Genomic DNA, 22,328 nt, shown 5'->3' with positions numbered 1-22,328 from the left:
GCTGGCAGAGGCTTCTCCAATCACGATGTTACCATTTGGAACTGACTGCTCTGGGATGTCAGAATTTTCAGGAACTAGAGGACATGCTTGAGTATGTCATATATTGGAGATTGTCCAGGCACAAAAAGCTGCAATCCAGAAGTCCAGGAATAGATCTTGCATCTGCCACCGGCTGACAGGGCTGTCACAGGTACTCAGGGATCTCAGTTCCCTGTAAACGAGCTCCTGCATCAGTGATGGCCTTGAGGCTAACTTCTTCACTTAAATGCACAAGTAACATGAAAATGTGCTCTGAATCTGAGAAGGTGGAACTCATTGGGTCTGGGAGTTGCAAAGCTAGCTGTAGAATGTTTTGTAGGACTAGGAGACTAAAACTTTAAGTAAAGTCTTAAAAACTGTACAAGAAACTAGTCACTTAATTCTTCTGAAGGCAATTCATAGCAGTTTCAGTCAGAAGATGAAACAGCTCACTTGGACAGGAAACTTTCTCCAGATTAGGTGTCCACTACTCTTGTTCTAGTCCTGCTTCCTCAGTTTTCCAACGATTCTTCCAGATTCAGAGTACACTGTTGGCTGCTTTCGTGTTCCTTTTTAGATGAAGTAAAGAAGCTCGCTCTCAAAGCCATCACTGAGTTAAGAAAAGATAGCAAGGATACTCAATGAGATGGAAGCAAAGATCAGCCAGATTAACAGGAAGACAGCAGGGGCTCAGAAAGAAGTAACATGAAGAAAGTGTAGTGATGGCTGCAGGCCCCCTGTGAGTGGAGGGCAGGAAAGGAGGAATTTGTTCAAAGAACAATAACAGGAAGATGAAAACTGGGCCAGACTGAGCTGGTACTCAGTGACATGCTTCACCAGTACTTTCCTGGCGACTATCAGTTTTTGTGGAATTTATAGCTTCCTTAAAAACAAACATTTCTAGTCCTTGTAGTTAAAAAGATGTCCCATATATGACCCTTTGCAAATCAAGAGCTCTTACAGAAATGGGCACTGCACCCCAATTGTGTCTTAAATTCTTATTAGATCTCAGAGTTCAGTATCAAATTTCTTAATGTCAATTATGTGTGCCAGGAAGATCTATCCCATTCGTCTGTGACTATGGGCAAAGTTTGAGTAGCATTACTTTTTCTTCCATTTATGTGAAAATGAAATAAAGGAACAAAAGTAACCCAGAGAAAACAAATTGACCCAGTGAGACAATGAATAGAAAAATAGACTGAAAAATCCATCCAAGATGTGTGAACTTCAGAGAGTAAGTGAAGGGTAGGAATTGCCTGCTCTGTTTTTTGTTTAAATCTAAAACCAAAACATACAACAGATTCAGTGGGCAGCATGTGTTTTACATACTGAATTTATGTCTGATTTTATAAATTTGTACATTTGCTGTATCTTTCAGTCTATACACATACCAAACAAAAATATAATAGGTCTATGAAACACATAGCCTTTTTACAGGAGGCTCTTCAGGACTGTCAACTCTTGTGATATTCGGTATTTTTCCTAAAGCCCCAGCTGGGGAACAGAGATTGCATGAAAATCTCAGCTTTTATTTTAAAAACCCGACATTCCTACCCTTAGTAGGGGCCGGACACAGCCTAAAGGCTCAGAAACCCGCAGGCAAATAAAACGAGCCCAGACTTTATTAAGGAAAAAATATTTCATGATTTTTAAGCCAATCTCATGATCACTCGGTGGGCTGGCAGCACCCGCTCTCTCGCTTTCCCACCGAGGGGGGCTGCTCCCGAGGGCTGGATTCCTCGCTGGGAGGAGGTTCCTGGTGGGCTCAGTGGGGCTGGCGCTTAGCCCCTCAGGCGCCGGCTGATAGCCGGAGGGCGCTGGGGAGGCCAGGGAGCTGGGGGCCGCCCTACCGTCATTGCACCGCAAGCAGCCCGAGGCGCGCGGCGGAAAGGGAGCCCGCTCCCCAAGCGTCCCCCAGCTAACAGCAGCGGCAGCATCGTTCACGGTGCCTGAAACCAGCCCTCCGCGGGCTGCAGCCGGGCCACTGGCTGCCGTGGAGGAAGTGGCTGTGGGGCAGAGACCGCCGCGACCGGGCTGGCGGCGAGGACCAGCCCAGTCACTCCTCCGCAGCGTGCAGCAGCCGCACCACAGCTCCTCCCAGCCGCCAGCAGCACGTTCACCAGCAGCCACCGCCTCCGCTCTTTTATAGGCTGCGAATTGCGCTCGCTTCCCCTCCTCCCTCTCCTGCGGGCCGCGCGCGGTGACCGTTACAGCCAAAGGGGGCGCACGCGACGGCAGAGACGTTACCTGAGAACTCCCACTCCCGCTTTCTTCCATCTACTCCCCTCCCCAGTCGCGTGCGTGACAGCGGCACGAGACTGCCCCTTCCCCTAGCGGCGGGCGGCGACTCACGTTCCCGCAGCCAGACGCTTCAGCATCCAAAATGGCGGCCCGACCCAGCCTAACCCAATCCTAGCCCAGAAGTCCCCAGCCCGATCCATGACTCGGCGCTCTGTAGGCTCACCCAGCCGCTAGGGTCGATTGTCGAGAAACGGATACCGCACGGCTTCCACTGCCCAGGGAGCGGAAAAAACACCCTGTGCTGAAGCGCAGAAGGGGAGAACCACGTTCCCCCCGCCCGCCCCCTCTACCCCCCCCCCAGTGGTTGCGTCCGTGACATCATCATCATGGCAACAACAGCTGGAGCCGAGGAGGCACCGCCGCCAAGGCGTCCGCGCTGCCGAGGGAAGGGACTGCTCTGCCCATGAGGCGCTCGCGGCCGGCCAGGCTCTTCTAGAGCCAGTTCAGGCTGCTCAGCGCGCGCGTCTGTCTGTCTGTCTGTGCGTGTGTGTGCGCGCGGGCGGGGAGCGGCGGGAGGGCGGGGGCTGCGCTCGCTGCGGTGGCGGCGGGGGAGCCGTGTGGGCTCCGCGCTCGCTCAGTGCGTGGGTCGCTCTCGGCGGCGGCGAACATGTTCTCAGTGAGGCTCGTGACCGCCGACTACTACATGGGCAGCCCGCTGCCCGGCCTGGACCCCGGCCAGTCCCGCTTCAGAGAGGCCCAGGCCAAGAAGGTGCCCGTGGTGAGAGTCTTCGGCGCCACCCCTGCAGGTAAGGGAACCCCGCCGCCTCTGCGGAGCCCCCGCCGGCGCTAGGCCCCGGGACCAGCCCCCCCGCAGGGCTCGCTTTGTGATTCAGCCCCGGCGTGCTGCGGTGTGTGCCTCACCTGCCGCCGCCGGCCTCGCCCCTCCCCCGCCGGGACCCAGCGGGAGCTGGCGGCTGCTGCTGCGCGGGGTGGTACCTGCCTGGAGCCGGTGGGGACCGCAGGGTCTCTACAGACCGCGGCTCCCTGCGGGCTCCGCGGCTGGTGGAGTGGGGGCGCCGAGCGCAGGATCGGGATCTGCAGGTGTGAGGATGAGCAGGGAGGCTTGTGCCCGGGGAGAGTAGGAAATCGCTGCATGCACGCCGCTCACAGGGGAAGCTGCCCCCGTATAGGCTCGGTTGTAGCTCGTGAACCACAACTAAGCCCAGCTGTAAAAACACTGGATCTGCTCTGCTCCGGACAGAGGGATTTGTACGTAACCCAGGCCGCGAGGTGTTGGGGTTTGCCTCTTTTTAAAGAAAGAGACGCAGCGTTTGTGTGTGAATGGATAGGAGAAAAAAATTCATACGTGTCTTCGAGGGGGTGAATAGTGAGTTAATTTATAAGTACTGTATCTTTAAACGGCTTCCTAATGCAGAGTTCCAACCGTGGGACTTCTGCAACAAGACTTGTGAAGTAGTTGTTTTTATGTTGCTGTTACGCTAGTATATTGTAAATTGCTCAGACCGATAGGCAATAGTGCTGCACTGCAGAAGGGAACGTCCTAAGCACTAGCCACATGTTGGCCCCTGCGACTTCCTAATGTAGCATCCTCTTTATTATTCATTACCCATTCAGCTATGCTTTTTATCGTTTACATTGATAAGAAGCCAGGCAATTCCAAGGTACGTCCCCAAAATACTAACGTTCTCTTTACCAGTAACATATTTTTCTAAATATGGATAATCTTTATTGCAAGTTTTCAATACACAGTGAATATGAAAAAAGGCCCCCTTTCCATCAGTTGTTACAAATATTAGAGAACATTGAAATGTTCTTGTTGTATGATACTGACCTTGGGAACTAAGGTATTTGTGTGTTTTACAGATGTGTGTGTTATAAGTAGAGTATTTAATGTACACTGTTATCGTTTGGGAGGGCAGAACCTGCAGTAAAAGAGCACAATAAAGGTGTCTTTTCCCCCATTAGTATAGTATAGCAATCTTTATTCATATTTAGAATTTCAGTGTTATCTTTTCTGCGCATTCTTCAGGTGCAGAGAAAGGTAAAGTAATTGAAGCAGATGCAAACTGATGCACCTAAAGCTTAAATTTTTAAAGTAGATAGGTTGTTAACACAAAAATAAACTGATATAAAATAGCGACGCCTTTTTTGTTGTAATTTGCATTTTGCATACATTCAGTGCTTCATATTTCTCCCCGTAACAAAATCTGTTAAGTGCTGTTTCAATAGTTTTCAAATACATATGATAGAGGGAAACTTCTTTGAGAAAGTAATTATGTAATCCTATGAGTAATTGTTTCACTGTTCATAAATTTAGAGCCTGAGGTTGTCTGGAAGGAACAGGCTTACTATTTTTTTAAATGCATAAGAGAAGACTGATATAGTTTCTTTAAGAAGATGTTGAGAATCTGCTATATCAGGAGTATGGCCTGGGAAGTAAACCGCAGAGTACTTCACTTTGTCCAGTGACTCAGAGCATACTGAGAAATCCTTTTGCTTCCCTGACATAAACTTTATTATGTGTTTGCACAGCAGAACTGTTTCAAATTTAGCTTGGTTAATGGTGACTTTCTTCTGGCTTCTGCAGAGGAAGGGTGCTTTAATTATCTGTTATTTCCATGTTACTTTTTAGCACAAAGAGTAGCTTGCCTTATTTTTCTTTTTCATTCTTTTAATAATGTTTGCTGATAAGACTTCAGAAATACATTTGGTAGTTCTGCTTGTCTTTAAATGGTAAAAACAGATGGAATTCAGGTTCTTTTAATTAAGTGTTTTTGGAAGTAGGCAATTATTAGTACCTCACTGTCCATGTTAATATATTTAAATGACTTGGCATAGTAAACTCTGCAACTATTTACAGTGGAACTATCATGAAATGAGATTTTATTTAATCTTTTAGAAATATATTGACTTTTTTAAACGGGAGAAAATTCTGTTTTAAAGTTGACTAATGTATTGGCTGTATGTGATTCAGAATCAGTAAACTGACTTCTATTCTGGTGTATAAGTAAGGTCCTGTGTAAATCATGATTTCATAGATCTATGGAAATTGTGAAATTAGCCCAATTACTGCGATTTTTCCCCCCTCCCCCCAGCAGGGAGGTAGAACCATCTCACTGAGGCTGTTCATGGTGGTGGTGATGGGGGCGAGGGTGTAGGGGAAGATTAGTGGGCCAGCTCTGACCCAAGCCACCACTGCTGCTTCCTGTCCAGCCGGGAGGGGTGGGGAGGGGAGAGGTAGCAATGACAATGTGGCAATTAGGAGCCTGGGCCCAGCTCGTTTCTCAGAGGCCCACATAGGCCTGTGGGAGACACTGTAGCACTGGCTGGTGAGGAGTTGGAAGTGGGTTCCATCCCTCATGCCTCAGTCCCCTCACACACCTTGCGTTCCATGCAGTGGTGGCTTTTTGCAGGGGATGGATCTCAGTCTCAGTTCCTTGCCAGCTGGTGCTTCAGTATCTCCCACGGGCTGTGAGGGCTGCTGTGGGGGCAAGCCAGGGCTGCCAGTTGCCTTGTTGTCAGTACGGCTCCCCTCTCTCTGCTGGCTAGACACAAAACAACAGTAGAGGCCTGGGCTGGAGCTGAGTATGGAACAAGCTGATCCCTGATCCCTGCCCTGGGTCAGGTTGGGCTAAACTGGCTTGTGCCATGTGGTTCATTTGCTCACTGAGTTGACTCTGATTGCTCATTCAGGTGGCTTTTGTCACTCTCCCCATTGGTGAGACACCCCTCCCCCACATCAACGCCATGGAATAGGACTGCACCACCACATCCCTCTGAGATGGGACTAGTCTGCTAACCCTCCGTGAGCCACTGCAGGCTCAGTGATGCCTGCTTTTGCCTCTGTACTGTTGAAAAAATTGTAGAAGTTTGGGGGAGAGACTTGGCGGCCATGCATATCCAGTGAAATTTGAACATTTACCCATGATGTTAGCATGGATTTAAAAAAAAATCTGTGTTTTTTCTGATGGCCTTATGAGATAGTGGCTCATACCTACAGCTCAAGTCTGAAGTAACGGTAATGCTTGGGGTTTTTTTTTTTATAAGCTTGCATGAAGGAAATCAGCCCTTCTAATTAAGGTAAATGAGTATTCTTGCCAGCCAGGTAGAAAAAGTGCCAAGTTGCAACACTGTGCGTAGAACCTAGCCACTATGCTTGTATAGACAGCTTGCACCTTTGGTTTGGTTGTCTCTACGTTAATCTTAGTATGTTTAAAACGAAACTACCGTACTGTGCAGCTAATTAAGAGACTTGGGTTCAAAAGGGGCTCCAAGGCCCACCTGGTGAGCCAGTGGAGATTAAGCCATTTTCATATACCAATCAATCAATCATTTAGATTCTAGAAGTTGGAGTCCTAGCAGCACCACATTTTGTATCTTCTAGAAGCTATGGGTGTTGGCGGGATCTGGCTGTATGCCCATCTCTTCTGATGGGAGATAGTGTTCAAACAGCCAGATGAGTGAGGAGAGAATTCTGTATTGCTGTACATTGTTTCATTCATAGTTGTGTATCATGAATTGATCATTTTGCCAGCCATCTCACAAACTATAATATATATATATAAATAGGGACAAATTGCTTATAGAGGTAAAAAAGTTTGTGCCCATAAACACATTCTGGTAAAAAGTACTGCCCCTTTACCCGCTTTTAAAAATGGATTTGTGCATCCATTGCTGTGGCTATTTGAAGGGTAAAACTTGAGCTCGTTATCTCTGAGTGGACATGGTAATCCTTTTGGGTCCTGTGATGTGGTGGACTGGGTCCAAATGCCTCCTGCTGGAGGCCTCAGGGTCTAGCCACACCCATCCCTGAAAGAAGCAGTGGAGAGGTCCTCCAAGCAGGCTAGAGTGGCTGCAGAGGAAGCAGAAAATCAGAGCGGCTACAGGTAGCAGCCAGTGAGGGCCCCGCAGGCTCATATAAAAGGAACTGAAAGGGCCTGGAGAGATCAGTCTGCTAGCAGGGACTGTGGGAGCAAGAGGTGACCTTAGCTGGCTGGAAGGGCTAAGGCATGTAGTTGCTGGCAGGAACCAGGGTAGTGAGGGAATAGCTTCTGGCTTGCTGCCAGGACTCACTGAAGACAGGCCTAGGGAACAGACTGTTTGTGGAACCATTACCCCCTCTGCCCCCAGAAAGAGGCTGGTCTAGATTGACCCAGCTGGAGAGCTGGGGTCAGAGGACTAAAGGGCAAGTGAAGAGCCCTGAGGGAGGAAGCCCTGGTGGTGGTGCTCCACCTCAGGGCAGGAACCTCTACATGCAAGCTGGCCAATGAGGATATTTAGGGGCCCTGTTGGTCAGACTGAGGACTGGAGCCCAGGAAGGGCTACAGGGACAGTGTAGGTGGCTCACCCTGAGGACTGAGTCCCTGAAAATCCGGCGAGGGATCCATTGGCCGGAGAGGGGCGCTCACAAGAAGTGACATGCTGGCTGATGCTTCCCGTAGCTCCCATTGGCCAGGAACAGCGAACCACAGCCACTGGGAGCTGCAAGCGGCAGAGCCTGCAGACGGTCAATATAAACAAACTGTCTTGCAGCGCACCAGCGGATTATCCTGACAGGCCGCAGGTTGCCCATCACTGTCCTAAAGCGAGAGATGATCGGTACGAGACTACTCCTTCTGCTTGCTGCAGCCAGGAGGTTTTGGGTATCCCATTTCCAAGCCTCTGTCTGTCCTTTCAGTCTTCCACCATGAGTAACTCTAATGCCTGCCTCTTTCTGAATAAGCCTGAAATGGATGTAATCCATGACGTTTCACTGCTGTCTAGAGAATGAATAGTGGCACAGAAGCAGGCCGGAGTCTTTTTAATCTTATTCTCCTGATGCTTGGGGAAACTGAGTAACAGTAGAGATAGTGAGTCTGTCTGTAGACTTGGAAAGATGCTGCTGCATCTGTTACATGTTTAACTTTTTAAAAGGTATCTCTGAAACTGTAAGAGCTAGTAAATGAAAGCTTGAAATCTACAGAAATTGATGTTGAGGCCCCTTGATTGCCAGGGCAAGTTCCTCTCTCCAGGGGTGAATGGAATTTCTTTAAGGCCTGTTTATAGTTATGAATAACTTGTCATAGATGCATTAGATTTTTGCTATGTTTTCAGATAACTTCTCAATAGTTTAATCTGATTAAAAGAAAAATAATTCTGACTTCATTCTATGAATCTGAAAATGTGGCAGATGCAGTGTTGTCAAGTTATGTTTTGCATCCATGGGCGTTTTTAATAGAACTTATTTCAAAGGATAGAGCTAATTTTTTTAGTATAAAAATATCCAATAAAATACAATGAGGACAGTAGAGTGTGTTCCATTGGATTGTATGAGAGTTTAGGGGCTTGCCTACTTGAAGAATTAGAACTCAGTAAACTAGGGTATGGATTCTGATGCATGTTAACAGCTTTGAACTAGTCCCGTTTCAGAGAGCACTCCAACAAACTATTGTGCATCAGCGGGGTGCACATGGATAATTAGACCACGGCGGGCTAGCGTGGGGTAGAGTCACACGCTACCTTGTCACAACCTACTTGTTTGTGTAGGCAAGCCCTAGAAGTCAGAAAGTGTATGTTTTGTTCCAGCTCTAATTTAATTGCTCTGTGACCTTGGACAAATCACTTAAACTCCGCATTTCAATTTCCCCTTCTGTGGAGACAGTATACTTTGCCCATCTTTGTAAAGCACTTTGGGATCTGTCTATAAAAAGTGCTCTATAAGTTAGCATTTAGTATAATAGAACATGGATCAACAGATCAGATCTGTTAAATACATGCATATCCCATCCATGTTTCTTTCCTCTTTTCTTACTCCTTTTCTTCTGGCCAGCAATTTTATAAAAGTATTGGGAAAGCCCAAGACATGGTTTTGTTGTTTGAGCCTCCAGAGTGAAATTGGGCAGGAGAGTGGTACAGTTTAAACTTCTGTTTACATTCAGTATTTGGTTTAATTTGTTGGTTCTCAGATTCATTCTTGGCACAATGGTGAGACATGTAAGTATCATGATGGAAAGAAGTAATTTTTAATGCAGTTTGGGGCCCTTGGAATTTCCAGGAGACTTATTGACCACTGAGGGTATAGCTACACAGCACAATAAGCCTAGGCTCTGACTCAGGTTTAAGCCCAAACCCTGCTGCAGTCTGCAGAGAAATTAGTCTGACTTGGGCCAGGAACCCTTCCGGACTCAGGCCGGCTGATGCTGATAGGGGGATGGGTCAGAGCTCAAGTCCCACTATGACAGGGATCAAAGCTCAGGCATTTTTCAGTGTGGATGCAGCTCTGGTCTCAGTTGCCAGACTTGGATCTGGAGAGTCAACCAACACTGTCCTCTGGATCTGTCCTTCCCAGCCCTTAATTCCAAAACTTCCCACACGCTTCCCAGGAACAGAAAGCAAGCGCCTGGTTCAGATGCAACTGCTCTGTGTTTAACCCTTCGTTTTCATGCGGGCTGCTCAACTGGAAACACAGTCTATGAGGATGTGCATTAGCATGGCTAGCACTAAGAAGTTGTCATGCATCAAGGATGCTGCTGGCTGGCTAGAGGAACATAGATGGATTCTGATTAACCTCTGGTGTGAGGCAAGCAAGGCGTTCAACGTCTGAAAAAGCATAAGAAATTATGTCTACAAAATTATATCTGAGTGCCTGGTAGCATTGGGATTGACTGGACAACAGAACAATACAGAGAGTAACTCAAGCATCTGAAGACAGAACTGCAAAGTCAACGATGCTAATGGAACTTCTGGGAACTCTCTATTTTCCTGCCTCTTTATGAGGAAATCAATCGAGTACAAGGAACTGTAGCAAGTACTGAGCTTGAGCCCACAGTGGTGCACGACAATCTGCTTGGTAGGGATATTACCCTTACAACCTCTCCGCCCCATCACAGGCACAGCCAGAGGAGAGAGCCAGCTGTTGAATGAAGGGCAATAAGTGACCCTATTGCTGCTGGTAACTGGGGAGACTATGCTGCTGGAGCAGCTGCAGCACATCCTGGGTCCATATTTGGAAGAGTTGTTTTGTAATGGTCCTGAGGAGCAGTCCACTGCAGATTTGGTATCAGAACAAACGCTGAAGCCGGAGTCTGGTAAGTTTCTGCCACCATTTGTTTCTATTAACATATGGATGGGAGAGATTTTGGCTTATGGGCCTGTTAAGTTATTAACACAAGTTGTGGTTTTTGTGTGCTTCTGTTCATGGTGGAACTCATGCTATTTCCCTAGCGCTTTCCCCCTGACGCTATGTGGGCTTCAAAATGGACACCACAAAAAGAGGAAAAAGTTAAACAAGCAGTTTTCATGAAATCTTTAGTAGTTGCTCAATTATTGTTATAAATATGGGTTGGGGTTTTACAATGAACAACCTCACATACCCCGCCTGTGAAATATAGTGCGCCTTATAAATCAGCCACACCTGCACTGTCCTGGACCGCCTGTGAACTGCATTTTTAAAAAGTAGCTATTACGAGTCCAAATTACAGCAGAGGGTGGCGGTCTGTCTGTGTTGAGTCCCCATTGTCAGTAGCGAGTTGGGTCTGTGTGTGGATGCAGGGTGCTTGTAAGGAGGCTGTACTGTGTTTCCATGTTAAATCAGCATCTTGTTGATTTTTACAGCAAATTGTCACCCATCGCTGGCTGGTGATGAACGCAAAATTCTCAGAGTAAGAACTCCATACAGTCTGCTATGCTCTGGGGCAGAGCATACTTATTAGGACTGCCTCTGTAATTCACAAGCTTCCTCCATTCTGAGATGTGCTGGTTGGTCACTAGGTGCCTGAATATCTCCTTAGCGTACAAAGGTGGCTGTTCTCCATTGGCCTGGAACAGAAGTTCACATTTCCCCTCGGGTACCTCCAGAATATCAGTGTTCTCCAGAGCTTACCCTTCTTGACAGGATTGAAAAACTGTGGATGGTAACTAGACCACGCATAAGGCTCCTCTCTACCTCCACCTTGAGAAAATGAAAGAATATAAAAATAATTTCAAATGATTTTTTTTATGAGAGTCTTACCATGATGTGTGATGGTTTTCAGTGCTGCTCCAAAGGATATCTGAAGTCAACAGTGTTTTCTCTGTGAATACACCCCATTAATAAAAAGTGTTATCCTTTGACCTTAAATTAAAGCAGTCCCTTTCACAGGGCTGGAAATGTAACTTTTGTCGTGCTCAGACAATAATGTACTCTGTCATTCTCTTTTCAAGGCCCTTCCACCTCCACAGGGCAAACACATGGCACCAGGAACCTGGGAGTTCGAACCAATCTACTCTGAGCAAAGAGAGCGTCTGGAATAGGCTGATGAGAGAGCAGCTAGATAAAACTAATTGTGAGAGAGAGTTCCAGAAGAACTAAAAGGAGTGTCAAATAGATAAGATGCACAAAGGGTGGAAAGAGAGACAGAATCTGTACAGCATGAGAAGAAATTGGCGGACATATTCTTGAGGGAGTAAGAAAGAGCATCAGAAAGAGCTTTTTGAGTGATTACTTTAAGCCCATGGCTACGAGGCTCCAGTGCCATCGTCATCTCTTGCTCTACAGCCTGCAGAGTATGCATTCTTTGGACAATTCAGGAAGTGGCTGGACCAGGACACAGGCAATGAACTCTAGTACATGGAATGAACGAATGTATCCTATGCATTCACTTACTCCTGTCCAGTTATGGCCTGCATGAGCAAAACATGCCAGAAAGGCAAAGGAGAACAGAGGAATGGGATACCCGGCAATAATTGGTTATGTCATTTGGGAACATGGACCGCTGACTTGGCACCGAGTTTGTTTATTGTGCTGCATGCTTTGATGACAGCTGGTTTGACTTTCTGGTTCTTATAGTGGCCTCTAAATACATGTGTAAAATAGCGTTGAATTTGTGCACAAGGCTACAATAACAAATTTTATTATATGTAATGATGTAAGTGGAAGGCTTTTCCAGAGATTTCAGTGGGAGCTGAATCAGGCAGTATATAGTCTAATCTTTTTCTTCTTTTATTTATTTGTATACTAGTGTACCTAGGAGCCCTTGTCAGGAACCAGGCACCCATTATGCGAGGTGGTGTATAAACATATAATAATCAGATGGTCCCTTCCCCAAGGAGCTTACAATCTAAGTATAAGATAAGAGATGATAGATGGATACAGCCAGACAGAGGAGTACAAGGAAACAATGAGACCGTATCGGTCAGAATGGTAGGCAGTAATCTCTGCACACCACATCCTAACTGTTGTTAAGCTTTTTGTAAGCAGCACAGCAAAAGAAGGGTTTGAGGGCGCATAATGCGGTACCTTTGTGGATTTCACCTCCCAAGTGTGAGATGCAACAAGGGAGAAAGCATAAAGGTGCTTGTTTGAAAATTTAATAAGCGCATGATGGAGGCTTCAATCAGTGGGTTGATCAGAGGCAAGTATTGGCAGCTCAGTAGCGAATGAGCGACAATAGGAAGGGTGTTGGATTGACCATGAAGGGCCTTGAAAGTTAACACAAGTATCATACGTTTGATGTGATCCAGAAGGGGGACTCAGTGGAGGGATTCAAAGAGAGGGTGATGTGGTCAAAACAACAGCCTAGCAAAATGATCTTTGCAGCAGCATTCTGTAAGGATATGAGTGGGTTAAGGTTGCCTTTGTCGAGGCCATATAGAAGAATACTATGGTAATTGAGATGTGAGATGAGAGTTTGGACAAAAGTTTTAGCTAAGTGGATGGATAAGAAAGTCATATCTTAGAGATTTACGCAGAAAGAATCAGTGGGATTTAGATATAGACAGGACAAGAGGATCTATGCTCAGAAAATTCCACCGCTTTACCATACACCAGTGTAACTAAACAAGTGATTCAATGCAACCTGATTTGATGTCCTAACCACAGTATTTCATGCAGGAGTTGCAGAGCCTGTGGACAGTTGCATCTAACCTAAAATAGCTAGCATTACTCTCTAGAGCAGGTATGTAATGCAAGTTTTCCAAACAGTGGCTCCAGACAGTTTGCCCTATACACTGGGATATGGAGTCTTTCACTTCTAGGTCATTGTTTCAAATCCAAGTCAGTAGAAAGCAAAAATAATTTTTCTTAGCTAACTCTTTAGTGGCACATGTGAAATGAATTGAATTTTTTAGTTTGATTTTCTATTGGGCAGGTTTTCACACTATAGAAACCACTAAGGATCAAATGGACAATGGAAACTGAACTACCCTCGCTTGCAAAGGTGGTCCCTTCCAGAACAGCGTGGTACAAAAAATTTTAGCAAGACATTGGGAGGCTTTTTTTGTTGCTGCCTATGCTGGCTCCGTTCTATGGACAGAGAGGTCATTTTCCAGGATTATCAATGTGGCACCTTTTGAAATTTCTTTTAAAAAGTTACAACTGTTTTTAAGGCCAGCTACACCTAAGGTGATTTACTTCGGTAGCCTCCCACTACAATTGTCCTTCCTTTCAGATTCTTACGTGGATCAGTATTCAGTTATCATCCATTATGAGGCAGGTAGCTGTGGGGAATTCACACTGCTTATAGGCAACACACTTTTATTTTGCTATCAGTGCTTCGTGAGAAGAGATTTTAGTCTTTCCTTGAATGGAAATAAAATGAAAAAAAATATAAAAAGTACTTGACATTTATATGAAGTCCTCTTTTTTGTTTGAGTGACCTTTATAGAGATGGTTGATACTCAGTTGTACTTTCAGCACCATAGTGACAACAATCAAGCATTAAATTACACAGTCCTTCTCCAGTAGTTTTCACTAGGGGTTTGGCCATTAACTAGGGTTGGCAGGTGCCCAGTTTTTGACTGGAACGCCTGGTCGAAAAGGGACCCTGGCGGCTCTGGTCGGCACCACCGACTGGGCCGTTAAAAGTCCGGTCGGCAGCGCAGTGGGGTCCCGGTGCTAAGGCAGACTCTGAGCCTGCCCTAGCTTCACGCATCTCCCAGAAGTGGCCACCACCTAAACACCTGGGCAGCAAGGGAGGCTCCATGCTCTGCCCCCGCCCCGAGGGCTCCGCAACCAATGGGAGGAGTGCTTGGAGGTGCTGCGCGTGGAGCCTCCCTGGCCACCCAGGCATGTAGGGGCTGCAGGGACCTGGTGGTCGCTTCCCTGGAGCCGTGGTAAACACCACCAGGATCCCGCATCCCAGGGCTCTGCCCCAGTCTGGAGTCCCCTCCCTCACCCAAACTCCCTCATGGAGCCTGCACCACCAAAACTCCCTGTCCGAGCCCGCTCCTACACCCCAAACGCCTCATCCCCAGTCCCACCCCAGAGCCCACACCCTCAGCTGGAGCCCTCACAACCTCCCCGTATGCCTGCCCCAGCCCAGAGCCCCCTCCTGCACCTCAAACCCCTTATCCCCACCCCAGAGCCCATACCCCCAGCTGGAGCCCGCACCTCTGCCCCAGCCCCATGAAAGTGAAGGAGGGGAAGAGGGAGGGGGAGTGTGGGGGATGGAGTAAGTGCGGGCGGAGCCTCTGAGAAGGAGCAGGGCAGGAGTGTTTGGTTTTTTGCGATTTAGAAAGTTGTCAACCCTACCATTAACTACAGTGGGAACAGGATTCATCCTACAATTAATATTCCTTCATCACAAGGGTGCTTCTACTCAGGTTCATTTGCTTATTCCCTTGTCCCCTTTCACTCCTCCTAGACTTATTGTAGAACTCTTTCTTAGTGGTTTGGTCAAAACTCTAGGCAAGGGGAGGGGGAAAAAGAGTAGTGTCTTCAATCTCATGGCTTTATGTTGGGGGTGGGCCACACTTTTAATATTTTTTTTTTTTTTACTAAAGGTGCTTCCTGTCTGAAAGGACTCCAAGAAGAGCTCATCCTTGTCCACCTGATTACAGCCAAGGTCAAGTACTAGGGTTTCCATCAGGATACTGTTTCCTTGCACTTAAGTAGGGGCTGCCATAGTATTGGTGAGACCACTTATTTCCCTTAGGAATGGGGAGAAAACCTTTGGCCACATCCTACTTATCTTCTCTCTTGGTAGTCTTGTTGACTTTTGTGATGGTTGGCTGGAGGAAGTGTGGCCTAAAGCACAAGACTAGGGCCTTGGCTACACTTGCGAGTTACAGCGCAATAAAGGAGCCCTGGGCACACTAGCTTACTACCCATCTGCACTGGCAAGGCACGTAGAGCACTTTGACTCTGCGGCTACAGCGCTGCTCGTACTCCACCTCTGCGAGTGGAATAACGTTTGCTGCTCCCCCACTGGAGCACCATGGCGCCAGTGCGGATGAGGTGTTGCATTACTGCGCTCTGATCAGCCTCTGGAAACATCCCATAATCCCCTTAAGTCAAGTGGTCACTCTTCTCATTGTTTTGAACTCGCAGTAGGAATGTGGATACTCCCATTGAAAGCTCAGTTTCTGAGCTTATCTGCTCCGAGACAAAGCAACCCCTACTGTGGAATGCTGTGGGGGGGGGGGGGGAAGGGGGAGTCTGCTGTTGTCTGAACTTACAAGACAGAATGCTGACGTGCTCAGCCCCCCCCCCCCAAAACCAATCTCTCTCCCCTCATATAAACACAACACACTCCACCCCACCCCATTTGAAAAGCACGTTGCAGCCACTTGCATGCAGGGATAGCTACCACAATGCACTGCTCTCTGTGGCCATTGCAAGAGCTGCTAATGTGGCCACGCAAGTGCACTTGTAGCTGTCAGTGTGGACAGACTGCAGTGCTTTCCCTACTGTGCTCTACGAAGACGGGTTTAACTCAAAGTGCTCTACATCTGCAAGTATAGCCAGTTAGGAGATCTGGGTTCTTTTCTTGGCTCTGCTACCATGTTGAAATCTTTTATTCCTACTACCTCAATTTCTCCATTTTACAGATCATGCCTTATAAATACAAGTGTTTTCATTGAGATTACTTTCCTAAGAAAGACAAGAAGTATCTGATCCTTTGTTTTTAATGCTATTCTAGTCCTGCCCAATTAAGCACAGCTGACAATAGGCAATTTGTTCACACTATGACTGAAGTTGCTTAGAGTTTAATACACGGATTATAGCAAGGTTTGTATTAAATCATTCACAGTATTCACTGGAAATAAAATATCTGGTATTCAGAGAGTTAAATAGTTAACAGGAATTGATCATCATAGAATTGTCAGAGAAGCTAGAAAGTATTTTTTTTTAGCACAACTCTACTCCCCCGAAGTCTGTACATTATGGAAGAACTTTCCCTCTACTCATAGGAATAACTTGTCTGGAAAAAAAACAGGATTATTTTGACACACTATGTGTGAAAACATTTTTAATTAAAGTGCACTATATGACAGGCTTATGGGTGGTATTTCTGGTGGTTACATTTTTTTTAAATGTTATACAAAAAATTACTTTAAACTGGGTTAATAAAGGACTTGTCTACACAAAAATTTAGTTTGCAGCAAACTGGGGTGTAAATCTACCTCACGCTTGCATGCTGTGCACTAAGTGTCTGATCTGGATTCTGCTGCCTCACGCCAATAGTTCCCTAATGCATTTGGAGCGACTCCTGTTTCAACGGCCAGTAGATCAAAGCCACTGGTGCACATCATCAACGTCCACATGGACGCTTAGCATGTGGCAAGCTAATGTACAGTAGATTTGCACTCCAATTTGCTATGAACTAAATGTTCATATAGGCAAGCCTAGAGAATGACACTAAAAAAAATTCAGATAGGTAGAAATATCACTGGTTACCAAAAATGTTTAAACTAGCGACTAACTCTACAACAATGATTTCTAATCTGTTTGAACCACAAATTACCACATAAAAACATCAGCTATACAAGCAAATACCTGCCATTTCCCAGTCTGCTCTAATCCACAAGGGAGTGTTGCCAGTTTCAAACATTTGTTTCGTAGCTTTGAAATCGGACAAATTCAGTTCAATGGGAATTTAGTATTTAATGTCACTGGAAGCAGGATTGACCCTTAATTTAGAAAGGAGGAGCCCAGAGTACCAATTACAAAATCTTGAAGTGTTTGGGAAATGCTGCTCTGGAGCAGTACTGTTCTGGGGATAAAAGAGGAAAGTTCACACTACTACTATACACACGATAATTTGAGCTGGTTATGCTCTCAAATATAGCATGAATATATAAAGGTAATCAATCTCAAAATACTTGAATCTGTATGCTCTGCATCTTTTTAGGGTGGATTAGACTCAGTACAAACACAGAAACAACATTACAAATATAGCCATAATTTGACTCTTATAAATCAAATAGTTTGTGTAAGAAATGTAGTTTTAAAACTCTACAATATTTTCCTGACTTAAAAAAAAATAGCATATGTTGTGAATAAAATAATTTAACTTGCCACAGTAATTTGATCCATTCTTTTTACTAATGTATGATTTGGAAATAAATTTGTGGACTCGCATTTTCCAGGCAAGCTTTAAAAATGGTATTTTTCTAACAGTCTGATTCTATAGTTTTTAATTTCTGTTACAAAAATGCAACCTACTCTAAAATTTTAAGTAGAAAATACTTAATTCCTATGTAAAGATGACCCTAGTGTATTTAGTATTGCAGCTATGTTGGTCCCAGAATATTGGACACAAGGTGGTGAGGTAATATTTGATTAGACCAACTTCTGTTGGTGAAAGAGACAAGCTTTCAAGCTACAAGTAGCTCCTCTTCAATAAAAGATATTATCTCACCTATCTTGTCTACCTATTGTATTTAAAAGTTGAATTTCTAAATCTTGAATATAATGTTTAAAAAAAAAAAAGGTGCAGGTTGGATGAAGAGGGAGGAATAGGATCTCTGAAGCATTTACAACTACATATGCTGGTAGCCAGAATTTTGATGAGTTGGTGCCAAGAGTTGGAAGCCTAATAAAAGAAACAAATGATTTTTCATCTGTATTATTATTGATTTTTATTACAGTATTGCCATGGGACCCAGTGAGAATTGGGCCCCATTGTTTTAGGTACTGTTAAGAGAGTAGTAGACAGTAGCTGCTGCAAAGAAGTTACAACTTAAATAGACAAGGCAGAAAAAGGATAGAAGAAAGGGATGCAACAAATAAGCAGAGTGAACAAAGTGATGGCCTCTAAACATCGTTTTCTCTGAGATTTTTTGGATGGGATTTTGTTTGGAGAGGATTTGCTTAAAGACAAAGGAAGGGAGATGACATATTGAAAGGAGGGGGTTCATAAAGGGAACCAGGCATGGGAAATGGGGGAGAAAAGGAGCATATAAGGCATGTAGTGTGAGACTGAAGTGAAGAGACTGGGGAATAGAGTTGGAACCAATAGCCAGTTAGCCCAGGACAGAATGTTGCGAGTCAGAACTATAGAAACCACTGACTTTGTCATTGTCCAGTGGTTCCTGCAGCTGTACCAGTTGAGGTAGTTGTGTCCTTTCCTTCTGGCTTCTGTTTTTTTTGTCTACTTCCCTGGAAGTAGACTTTTTTTGACTCTTCCCTGGAATTCCTGCACGCGCCCCCCCCCCCCCCCCCCCCATGACTTGGGAAAGGGAAGGGTCCACATAGGTCATAGTTAAGGCTACATTTATGTCAGAGGGGTCATGGAAGTCACAGAATCCATGACTTCCAGAGACCTCCATGACATTCTCTGCTGCTTCAGCCACAGGGGCTGCAGGACTCTGGAGCTGGCAGCCAGTGGGGCCCTGGCAGGGTTCCAGCAACAGGTGACAGGGTTCCAGCGATGGGCGACAGCCTCGCATGTGGGGAGGGGAAGAGGGACGCCTCGAGTGAGTGACTGGGATTGTCCTGTTTTCTCTTTGGGAGTGGATGAAGGGGGAACCCACAGCTCCCAGCCCCCACGGTGGCAGGGGAAACCATGGAGCCACCGCAGCAAAAGTCACAGACAGGTCACGGGTTCTGTGAATTTTTGTTTATTGCCTATGACCTGTCTGTGACTTTTACTAAAAATAACCATGACAAAATCTTAGCCTTAGTCATGGTGTCCCCTGTTGGGGTAGAGGGTTTGTCAGTTTTCCCCTTTTCAGTGCCCAGAACTATGCAATGGTGAGAACTCTGGGAAAACTGCAGTCTTCTCTCAAATACTCTGCAGTTCATGGCTTTGATCTGGCAAGTCCTTATTCATGTGCATAACTTTATGTGAATGAGTGAGTGGAGGATCAGGACCATAAAACTATATATATGGGGAACTCAAAATCTTGTAGTGGCCAGTATTTAGTAACTCCATTGTATCAATAAAGACAGAAGAGAAACATCCATATTTCAAGGTTGTATGCCAGACAAAGCACTACTTTGGGGGAGAGGAAAGGAGGATGGAGTCCAAGGCCTACAGTAGTTCATGCCTAAAGTAGCAATAGGTGTGAGACTTTTGCATTGAAAACCAGGTTATCTGCACCAAAGGAAAGGTGCTCTCCTGAGGATGCAATCACTCCTTCAGAGACTGGGTTATATGTCAGTCATAAATCTGCCTCAGTTCCAATCCCTCTCATTAATAATCTCCCGCAGATTTTATCTAAGCCTGAGCCATATAGAAAACTTAGGTACACAACTATTTCTATCGCTTTCTTCAAATAAAGAAAAGGAGTACTTGTGGCACCTTAGAGACTAACATTTATTTGAGCATAAGCTTTCGTGAGCTACAGCTCACTTCATCGGATTTGAAGTGAGCTGTAGCTCACGAAAGCTTATGCTCAAATAAATTTGTTAGTCTCTAAGGTGCCACAAGTACTCCTTTTCTTTTTGCGAATACAGGCTAACACGGCTGCTACTCTGAAACCTGTCATTACTCCAAATAGTAGCCTCTGATGTTTTCCCAGTTTTATTCTCCCCCATGTAAACCTGCTGGCAATGAAACTTTTAATTTGATCCTACTCCTGATAAATCAGTTAATTTCATTATGCAATTGAATTCTCTAGTTTCTAAAGGGTGAATGATAACATTGCTCATCCTTATCTCCTAATGTTTAAGGATTTGGTATTTTGGAAGTAGGGCACATGCTGTGAATAAACATGTGGAAGATAAAGTTGTGGAGCTATAACATGGATGGAAATAGAACAGAGGCTGAGAGTAAAGTCACAGAGTGAATCTCTAAGACTGTAACTTGGGTTTTTCTCAACACATGATCCACTGACTGGCAATGGCTCACAGATGCGAGGAGAAAGTAGCTCATATGTTATGGTAATACACTGACAGGAGTTAGGTAAATCCCACAATTGGTGTACAGTACTTTAAAATACAATAATCTAACAATTAGTCTCTATAATGACCCAAAGAATAGTCCTGTTCTTCTCATGTACTACCAGTATCACAGGAGTCTAGTGAATGTTTTTAGCACTGTAGCAGTTAACCTTATCTGCAGCACTCAGCAAAGCTAGGGCTAACATTTTCAAATGCTGCCTGTTTTCCTAGTTTAGATGAGATCTGAGTGAGCGGTGTAGTGTAGCACATATCACATTCCCCTTTAAACAACAAAATGAAAAAAACAAATTCTACCTTTGTTGTTGTTTTATGCACACCCTTCAAGGAGAGGACTTATTTCAGAATAAGTAGTGTTTTAAGGAAGGACTTAAGCAGGAGAGGGTAAAGCGCTGATGGACACTGGGTCCGGGGTGGAGGGGCCTTCAATATAGGGGCCCTGTGGTTGTCTTATGGCTTCCTTTCCAATATCTATTGTCTAGTTGTTTATAATTTTCTCAAACTCCTCTTGTTCTGAAACTTTGCAAGTTTGGTCTCAGCCCAAAGGTAACTTTTTCCAGTAAAAATGTTTGTCATCTGAGTTAACAAAATGTGCATGCAGAAATATTTTTCCCTTGTGTTCTGACTGGGACTGTTGCACTTGCGAACTCAGTGGCTATAGGTAGAAACTTGGAAATTGGCTGCTTTTTAGTCCCCTTTGAGAGTCTTAAAAATAAGCCAAGCAACATTGAAGAAGTTTTTAAAGCTATGAATGCTTGAAGTCTGCCTTTTGGCACCTAAAGATTTTCATTTTACTCCCCCCTCCTCCCAGGGTAATTTGAAAGTAGAGTGGTATAAATATTGGCTGCACTCAAAACTACTTTGTTTTATCAGCAACCTTAAACTAAAACCCTGATCCTGCAATTGAACCTGTGTGGGGACCCTTAAGGTAAATCAAAACCTATATCATTTATAAGATTTACAGACCAGTAATGACTTATTTTTTCCTTTATATTTTAAAACAATATTTTTAATGTATTGTTTTATGGTGTTCATTAGTATACAGAACAGTATTTGCAGCATAGCAAAGTTAATGCTGTAGGGAAAACTGTTCAGAGTTTTCTGGCCTCTGAGTTGGATTTCTCAACAATAACCCTTTCAAAATGTTTAATACATTGGAAGTATATTCGGAATTGCATTTTGGTGGTATGCACAGGACAGGTTTATTCTGTTAATGTTGCTGCATCAGATAGATTAAATGGCTATTTCTGCTGCATGTCAGATATATTGCCTTCGCTGAACTAAGTAAGAATTGAGACTTTTCTAAACTTTGATATCTGGTTGGGGTTTTTTTGTTTTTGTTTGGAGGTAGAATCGTATTGTTCCCTCCAAATCATTGGGTTACCCTTGTTAATAAAATCTTTTAATCATACCTTAAGATTGAAAATCCTAAAGCATAGCTGAGGTTTTGGCTTCATTAGAGCTGGTTAACCATTGTAAATAGTAACTAAATATTTGTTTTTATATACTTTTAAATGTACATTTAATTTCTGGCATAAATCTTTATAGAAGTGTCCTATTTCCTTAAAAGGGGAAATGTGAAGAAAGATCATTTGTATTGCATAATTGTTATGCTGAAGATTCATTACAGCAAATCAGACACACAAGGAATGATGTGCAGTGCATTTTCTGGAACTTCAGGAGATTTTTCACAAGTTTAGTACATAATTTTGGCCTTGAAAATATATGGTGTTATATTACTGTCAAAAGCTACAGATCTCCTTCACTAGGGTATAACTGTATTTAGCCAACCATGCTTGTTCACATGGATACATGACTAGGCAGACAATGAAATATTCTATTACTTTTAGTTAGGTTAATATCAGGAAGAAGGGCTGCATACTTCCGTATTAATAACTGAGAGATCAAATCTAGGTGCAAGTGCTGACATCCTTGATGAACTGCCTGACTTGGAACTGTGATCTGA

The 22,328-nt window shown here is 44.7% G+C and overlaps 1 protein-coding gene and 1 long non-coding RNA gene across 2 annotated transcripts in view; both read left to right on the top strand.

The window, feature by feature from the left end:
- Positions 1-2,811: 2,811 nt before the first annotated feature.
- The window catches only part of REV3L (REV3 like, DNA directed polymerase zeta catalytic subunit), a 258,653-nt gene continuing 239,136 nt past the window's right edge, over positions 2,812-22,328 (top strand). Inside the window, exon 1 of the mRNA XM_077812949.1 lies at positions 2,812-3,065. Coding sequence (XP_077669075.1) covers positions 2,927-3,065 — 139 coding nt within the window. The 5' untranslated portion in view covers positions 2,812-2,926. The remainder of the gene's footprint in view (positions 3,066-22,328) is intronic.
- On the top strand, positions 10,136-12,168 carry LOC144262758 (uncharacterized). The gene is made up of 2 exons (XR_013345617.1): positions 10,136-10,346; positions 11,461-12,168. It is a non-coding gene; the product is annotated as an uncharacterized LOC144262758 (long non-coding RNA).

The sequence above is a fragment of the Eretmochelys imbricata genome, chromosome 3 (assembly GCF_965152235.1).
Source record: "Eretmochelys imbricata isolate rEreImb1 chromosome 3, rEreImb1.hap1, whole genome shotgun sequence".
In the NCBI taxonomy this organism is placed as follows: Eukaryota; Metazoa; Chordata; order Testudines; family Cheloniidae; genus Eretmochelys; species Eretmochelys imbricata.
The sequence above is the reverse complement of the archived record's forward strand: the minus strand, read 5'-3'. Positions and strand labels throughout refer to the sequence as shown.